General features: G+C 35.2%; 1 protein-coding gene across 1 annotated transcript; it reads left to right on the top strand.

Annotated features, from left to right (window-relative positions):
* The first annotated feature begins 472 nt into the window (after positions 1 to 472).
* LOC109221179 (dolichol-phosphate mannosyltransferase subunit 3-like) lies at positions 473 to 4,550 on the top strand. The gene is made up of 4 exons (XM_019385644.1): positions 473 to 625; positions 3,603 to 3,709; positions 3,813 to 3,920; positions 4,115 to 4,550. The coding sequence occupies exons 2-4, from the start codon at positions 3,608 to 3,610 to the stop codon at positions 4,172 to 4,174; spliced, it is 270 nt and encodes an 89-aa protein (XP_019241189.1). The 5' UTR covers positions 473 to 625; positions 3,603 to 3,607; the 3' UTR covers positions 4,175 to 4,550.
* Positions 4,551 to 7,939: the final 3,389 nt, after the last annotated feature.

Genomic DNA, 7,939 nt, shown 5'->3' with positions numbered 1-7,939 from the left:
CACGCAAAGTTCCAGCATAATATACTGGAGATCGGTGCACCTGTGTATGTATGCTGGAACTTCAACATGCGAAAAGTTCTCAGTATAATATACTGGAGATCGGTGCACCTGTGTATGTATGCTGGAACTTCAACATGCGAAAAGTTTTCAGTATAATATACTGGAGTTCCAACATAAGTATACTGGAACTCCAGTATATTATACTCTAGTTCCAGTATATTATACTGGAGTATTTTTCCGGATTTTGAACAGTGTTTTTGTTTAAATTTATCTTTACATGAAAAGTGGTTAAATTTCAATTACTTTTAAAATTATGACTATTTTGAATGACCACTTGTAAATCTAATTGTTTTTGAATTTCTCCCAAAATTTGGACATTTGTCCTTTAAGTTATTAACCAACTAGTTTCGAGGAAAAATGTCCCACTGCCAAAAAAAAATATATAAGTAATGATTAGTTATAAGAATATTAAGCTGTCTCGTATTTGGTTGATAAGTTGAAACAACCAAATAACCATAACTAAAAACCTGATTCGTACGGATCTTCCTTTTTGTTGGGCGCACCGTTGAGAAGAAACAGAATCAGCAGTCGGAAAATCGGAGCAGCGCTTCACATTCAATATCAGGTTTATTTTCGATTGTAATTTCACTTTCTGTTTGCTTTTTCTTTCTTCCGAACATAAATTCATTTGCTTTGTTATTCCCGTCTTCTAAAACTACTTGGTGAAAAGACGAGATTTTTATCATCTGGGTGTGATGAATTTAGCTGAAATTGAATTGGGATTTCTGTAAAAGTTTATGGGGTTAGAGTTATTTGTGGATTTATGGGCGATTTGGTGGTTTATGTTTGGTTGATCAGAAATTCTAGGAAAACTTTTTCCAAGAAAAACAATTTTCCTACTGTAATGGTATCATCGCCTAGATGAGTTTATATAAAGTAACATGGTCAGTGAGGATTCCATATAGCTGGCCCCAACTTGTTTGGTACTGAGGCTCAGTTGTTGTAGTAGTAGTAATGGTATTATCCCTATTTTTGACTCTCATGGCAGTGCTAGCTATAGCCATGGAGCAAATTTTGATGTTATATGAGCAACGTAATATATATATATATATATATATATATATATTATTATATTATATATATATATTATATATATATTATATAATACTTACTTTGCACCGAAAAGAAAAAAAGAACAACAATTTTGTAGGAAACTATTTAAAAACTGTATAATCTCGTGAAATATTTATTGTTTAGCCTCTTTACAACAATGCCAATTGGTGATGCGGCCTACGCCTTAGCGCTTTGGTGACTGCACTGAAGCACCAAAGAAGTGCAAAAATATGACACCATAAAGGGTGGTCTTGAATTTTTGTTCCCCCACTTGCCCGAGGGGCAAACCTTTTTATCCACGCTTGCCCCATTGGCAAACCTTTAAGGTCAATATTCGAACCTTTTAAAGTTGAAGGTTTTTCCATGGGGCAAGCAGGGTCAAAAGCTCAAGACCACCCACTTCCATGGCCATTCTTGTAAATCACCTCTGAAGCACTGCCTAAGTGAGGCCAAGCATTCAGCCTATTTTGCGGCTAGTTTCAGAGCTTTAGTGCACCTTTGACGAGCCTTTAACAACACCGTTTCTAACTTTGATCTTTAGAATGCGTTTGATTCATGAGTCGTCGCTTTCGGGGGACCCAAAAGTGTTAAGTAAGGATTCCTTATTGCATTCCTCCAACTTTTTAGTGCAATCTACCCATTTTCTAGACACATCAAGTTGCTACTTTTACAGGATCCTTGAAGCTCGAGACCTGACCAATGTATCTTCACATCCTGTTTTAAGGAAAATTAAGAAACACAACTTGTAAGTCTTAAATGCAAATGGTCCATACTTGATCAACTGCAGTCAACGAGCATGTGAATACATTATATGACCAACTGGGAACCTTGTTTTTCATCTATATAAGTATCCTAAAATATTTATGTGACAGGCCAAACAGTGTCAACGAAGTCCTTTAGGGACAGCCTAGGGGAGGAAGCCCTAAATTCATAAAGTCCTAATGCATACATATCGTAGAGGATTAGTTGTAGCTTCTTCTTATAGGAGATCAAAGTCATAAAGGTTGCTTACATGGATTGGTTGTCGCGCAAATAGCAAGAACCAGCAATTTTTAGCATGTTAGCTGCAGTAAAAATGGGTATTTTTTATTTTTGCATATTATTGGCATACATATCTTTGGAAATGTGTAAACATCTTAATACCTTCTGATGGTCACCAGCCATAACTATCTGGAGATATCTTTTGACAGGGGTAAAATTACTATCGTCATGCTATGTAGTTCATCATGGTTGAACTGTTCCTTGTGATAGATATACTTAGCCACAAGGCAAGAAAACAGCCTCCATGACATTGAGAAATAGATGCGACTCTCTAGTGTTATTGAAGAAAAAGGGGAAAAAAATACAACAAACATGAAAACAGCAAAGGCCATTCCTGAATCAAGATGTATAATTTGCCACTAATCCAAACATGAAGAATAGAAAAGGGGTGAAAACCTATCACTTGCTAGGTATATGTACAATAATGAACATAAAAGCTACAAGTACGAACAACTAAAGAAAAATGCTCCTTGGTTGTCCAAGTTCAAGTGCTGTTATTTTGATTTGCTGAACAAATTTCATTTAGCGATCTATTTGTTCAAGGGATGACAGGGTGGGAACCCTCTGTTTCCATATTTGTGTGACGTTCTCTGCAGTAAATTTGAATTGTCATCACACTGAGTAAGTTAACAGTCTAATGTTTTATGGTACATTTTAGACTATCAACTATTATTTCATGGTAAATCTCCACAAGCGTCAAAGTTCTGATTATTCTTGGTTGGAGTCACTGGAAACTTTCTGGAAAACAAAAGTATGTCCAAAGGAAGTTCTTTCTATTTACGAGAATTTTTGGAACTCGCATTTTAACTGAATTTCTCACTTTACTGACGTGTATTTCTTGATCCCTCCGAATCTTTGCTTCTAAGCTGGTTTCTCATACGGAAAGACCTTCTACCTTAATTTGCCGTAAATTGGTTATGTTCCTGATGCCTCTCAGTCGGAGCCACCAATACCTGAATTTTCTCAATAGCTGCCAGGACCAAAAGATAATCCAGGCTTTCTACTCTGCTTCAACTGTATTTAATTAGCTAAGTTTTTATGATCTTATGGGACTACCCGGTGCTCGGTTTCCTCTTTTGGCAATAGTTGTATCTGAAGAACATCCATCGAAATGCATGTTTCGGGGACGTACATATCAGGCCATTCGGTCACTGTGTTCCCTTGAATCCTTAATAGGCTTTACATGTGTCATGGAATTTTTTTCCTTGCTATCCCACATAACATGTATGCTGCATTACACTCTCGCCGAGAGTCTGATGACCGCGTTGATGGCTTTGTCGTCTACGCTTTTGAGCTTGTTTGCTTTAGATTGTACATTGAAAGTTTATTTGATTGACTTCTTAACATTTTAGTTGTTGGGCTGTTGATCAATAGTTTCCTAGTTTATTATATGTAGCAAAGACTTTTGTCTCCTCTAGTACTCATGTCAAAGCAACGCACTGCTGCAGATCCAATGAAACAAATCGTGAAGATTTTGACGTTATTGCTTGGAGTAGCTGCCGTTTGGATAGGCTTGTTGCAGACATCAACAATTCCAGAGAGTTACACTTGGCTGGTGAGCTCTTATTGACCATCTTTTTTGTTACCTTTGGCAATGGCAGTTGGTTAAAGTTTCTTATTTTTCAGTGATTCTTAGTTTGTTGCTATTGTCGTCGCAGTTGCCTCTATACCTCATTATGTCGCTTGGTTGCTATGGTCTGTTCATGGTTGGCATTGGTCTAATGACATTTCCCACATGTCCTCAAGAGGCTCTTTTCTTACAGCAGGTACAGTTATACTTTTTTTTGTTTAAGAAATATTGCCTACTATTTGGTAGCCAAGATAGTGCTGGGAAAACAAGGGCTTATGGTTGTGAATAAAAGGATCACATAATTGGAAAATTGGTTAGGATGATGGGGTCTTCTTGAAACATAACGAAAAGCATATCTCGTCATGTTCATTTGTTGTTTTTATTTTGTAGGATATTCTTGAAGCCAAGGAATTCCTGAAGAAAAAAGGGGTAGACGTTGGTTCTGATTGAATCTTGTTTAAATCGCAATCACCGTTGTTTACTTGTTTAACATATGGAAAAACACATTCAGTGAAGATGAAAAATTAGAGCATGGATAGTTGCTGGATTTCAGTAGCATTCTTCAAGTAAGGAATATAACAGTCCTGATCTTCTAATGCCCCATTCATGCCAGTGCAGCTGACTAGGACATGTTTTCTTATAATATTCTTTTTGAGTTCTGTTTCGAGATAGAACAACATGATGGAGTACTTTCTCAGCCACTAAGGGCCTTTATTTTTTGGGCTCCATTCCCAATTAATTAGAAATAACACAATCTCTAACTGTCTTCAATTTCCCAAAGCTTCCCTCTAAACTAACCTTGTTTTATCTAAAAAGTGTTTTACTACTGAATGTTATTAGATATCAGTATCTTCTGAAATAAAAATCAAGTTAATAGCATTGATCAATAAAGGCAGGAGCTGATCTACTACAAGCAAATTAAGCTCCAGTAGTGCTCAATGCCATATTTGATGCATGATGCCATGGAGTAATTTCAATTGTATTATGGCTCTAAAGACGTCGTCATCTAGTAAGTGTATTTTTCTCAAAAGTGCTTCTCAGAAAAGTGCTTTTGGAGGAAAGTTACTTTTTTCTGCTTCTCAAAAACTGCTTCCGTTTCTCCTCAAAAGCACTTTTTCCATCAAAAAGCTTGGCCAAACACCTAAATTTTGGCCAAAAGTGCTTTTGGCCAAAAAAAGCACTTTTGGACCCAAAAAAAGCTTGGCCAAACAGGCTATAAAGTCAGTTGAGCTCTTTCTTGTCCTGAACCAGCTGTGATCTTTCCTTCTGGCAATAACAAAGTTGCCAAAAAAAAAAAAAAGAGCACACACCGGATAACAGCTTTTGCTGCCAATCCCTTGTGTTTTCTACAGGTTAATTTCATAAAATGGCTATCCTGGTATGAAATACTTGATTATGGTGGATGTCCATAACTCCTAAGGGAGTAACACCCACTATTCTTCTCCATTAACCTCCCACTACTTCTTACCATTATGGATGTAACTCCCACACCTCTATGATCTTCCCCCATGTTCTCAATAGTTAATACCATATTTATGGCATCCCTTTGTATTACCTATATCATCCTATAAATAGAGGGTTTGGACATCACATTGTACACACTTGAATACACGTAAGAAATAAGAATCTCTTCTCTCTTGCTCCCTACATTCTTGTCTATTTTCGTGTTTTATATTATTACTTTGAGCTACATTTCGTAAAACGTTATCAGCACGAAGCTTTAATCAACCTAGAAGATATGAATGGTCAACAACCTTGAACCAATTTGGTTGAACCAATGGAAATATGGGCATTATTACGTATGCCATATTAATGTTTAGTTTGCCTCTATTGTGTCCAGGGAGTATTATTTTTTAAATTATACCATAAATTGTATATTTAGCTTATGTTAAAATTTAAGATTTGTAGTTGCTTTGTTTAGAAAAAACTAAGCTTTGATTTTAAGTTTTCATGCTCGTATGGCTGTATATGTCCACTAACTTTGTTCCTAGTTCTAAAATTGGTCTTATACAATTATAACATCATGCTATCATTGATTTTCCATGATATTAAAAGATCTTTGTGAAACATTAAAAAACATTCTGGTCATGTTATGTATTAACGAGGACTTTTAAGATCGATGGCTTAATCTAATTAGATGCAACATTTTTATGCTTATAATTGACAAGGTGATATCATTATGTTTTACTAGCCTATTTTGACATCATCTGTATTAAAACAGAATATGCTAGGAATAGTCATTACTTAAGATTATTTATTTTTTTAAGTTAAGTACATTTAGTTATGTGTTTCAATTCTTGTGTGTATTTTATTTAATCATCATGCATTAGTTTGCAGTAATACATCACATAGTAATAACGCTACATGGTGACTCTCTTATTGACATGTTTATATGTAGGATACTAGTACACGAGTTTGTACTCTATCATATTTTTATTGATAATAGTTCTTATCATTTCTATTTTGCTTATTTTTATGATAGATTTTACTCTGTGGCTACATAAAATTATATTCCATTCCTGATGTGAATCAGACCATTTGTGATAAACATTATATAAGGATAAGACGGTGGGTTCAAGTCCCAACGCACCATGAGGGTAAGACATCGGGTTTTGAATCCTGATGATCCATGATTGTAAAAGTTGGGTTCGAGTCCCAACTCGTTATGGCCTAACATGTCTTTATATGGGTAAGGCATTGGGTTTGAGTCCCAATGCACCATATTGATGATATAATGATGACTAAAGAAAATAATGTATTTTTCATGAAAAGGCATGAAGCTTGTCCCACTTGATTTGCTCCATTCTTGAAGTGAATGTGATAACTGTGCATAATAAGTCTAAATTAAGACAAATGGTTGACTAATGAACGTGGGCGTGCCAAAAGATCAAATAATAACAGTCATCATTATGGTAATTATAAAAAGGAGAACAATAAGGGTTCTCAAAATAATCCTTCAAAGGTGAAGGAAATGTGTATCAATTTGGTGTGTAAATATAAGGCACGTTCAGACGATTATAGTCCATTTTTTGAAAGAATGCGACTTGTGATAAGCATTGTAAATGCAGACTCATTCCTGAAGTGAGTGTGAAAATATATATGTGATACAAATTATGTACAAGAATGTATTTATGCATGGTTGAATAAATACTACAGCTCACCTCTAAGGAAGGTTTGAGAGAAATAAAGATAATGAATATGTCATTGGTCGCGTACATGTGGTACGGCAAAAAATATTGTGACATGCCTTATAAAAGGTTATTAAAGGCAAAAGTAAAGCAAGAAATGATTTTGCTTATGATGATTTTGACCATGACAATTATTATGATATGATTTTCTCCGTGAAGGAGACATTCACCATATGGATGGTGTGACAAAAGATCTTGTAGTACAAAATCAATTAAGAGCTCCGGAAGAGCTAATTTGTTACTACTCGGATGAATGAAATTGTTCATGACATTGATATTGTAGTAAGTCTCAAAAGAAACTTTTTGAGTTTCAAATGTATTAGCCAAAGTGGTTGGCATATTGAGACTATAAATGAAAGGAAGATTGATTATCTTCATATTACTATAACATACCGGGTAAATATGAAAGGTTACCCGGCTTTTCTTCTATTTGTACTACAGATGTATAAGCATGATATGAAATCACATGCCATAGTAAATTAAATGTTTACTGAAATAAATATCAGTTGGCATGACCGGTTGGCCATCCCGGTTTATTGATGCGAAAATTAATTGAGAATTCACATTGGCATATATTGAAGAAATAGAAGATTCTTCAAGAATTCTCTTGTGCTGCTTATTCTCATGATATACCAGTTAAGGTTGGGATTGAATCCCTTGATTTCTGGAACGAATAAAAGGTGATATATATATATGGGCCCAGTCACCTGCCATGTGGACCGTTTACTATTATATGATTTTAATAGATGCATCTATTGTATGGTCACATGTGCGTTTGTTATCAACTTGCACTTTGGTTTTTGCAAGGTTGTTTGCTCAAATTATTAGAGCACAGTTCCAGAATATATATTATGATAATTTATCTTGATAATGCTGGTTTAAATCCAAGTTGGTTTAGCAGAAATTGTATGCCTCCAATTAAGCTAAACCATTGGTTATGAGAACAAAACTCTCAAATAGAAATTTGGTATGAGGTGTATTATACAGCAGCACTTGTTCGCATCTTGCCAACAAATTATGATAAATT

The sequence above is a fragment of the Nicotiana attenuata genome, unplaced genomic scaffold (assembly GCF_001879085.1).
Source record: "Nicotiana attenuata strain UT unplaced genomic scaffold, NIATTr2, whole genome shotgun sequence".
Lineage (NCBI taxonomy): Eukaryota > Viridiplantae > Streptophyta > Magnoliopsida > Solanales > Solanaceae > Nicotiana > Nicotiana attenuata.
Note: the sequence above shows the minus strand (reverse complement) of the source record. Positions and strands in the feature narration are given on the sequence as shown.

Coding starts and splice junctions, on each gene's coding strand:
- LOC109221179 (XM_019385644.1), top strand. CDS start 3,608: ATGAAACAAATCGTGAAGATTTTGACGTTATTGCTTGGAGTAGCTGCC. Junction 3,710..3,812: donor CAGAGAGTTACACTTGGCTG/GTGAGCTCTTAT, acceptor TTGTCGTCGCAG/TTGCCTCTATACCTCATTAT. Junction 3,921..4,114: donor AGGCTCTTTTCTTACAGCAG/GTACAGTTATAC, acceptor TTTATTTTGTAG/GATATTCTTGAAGCCAAGGA.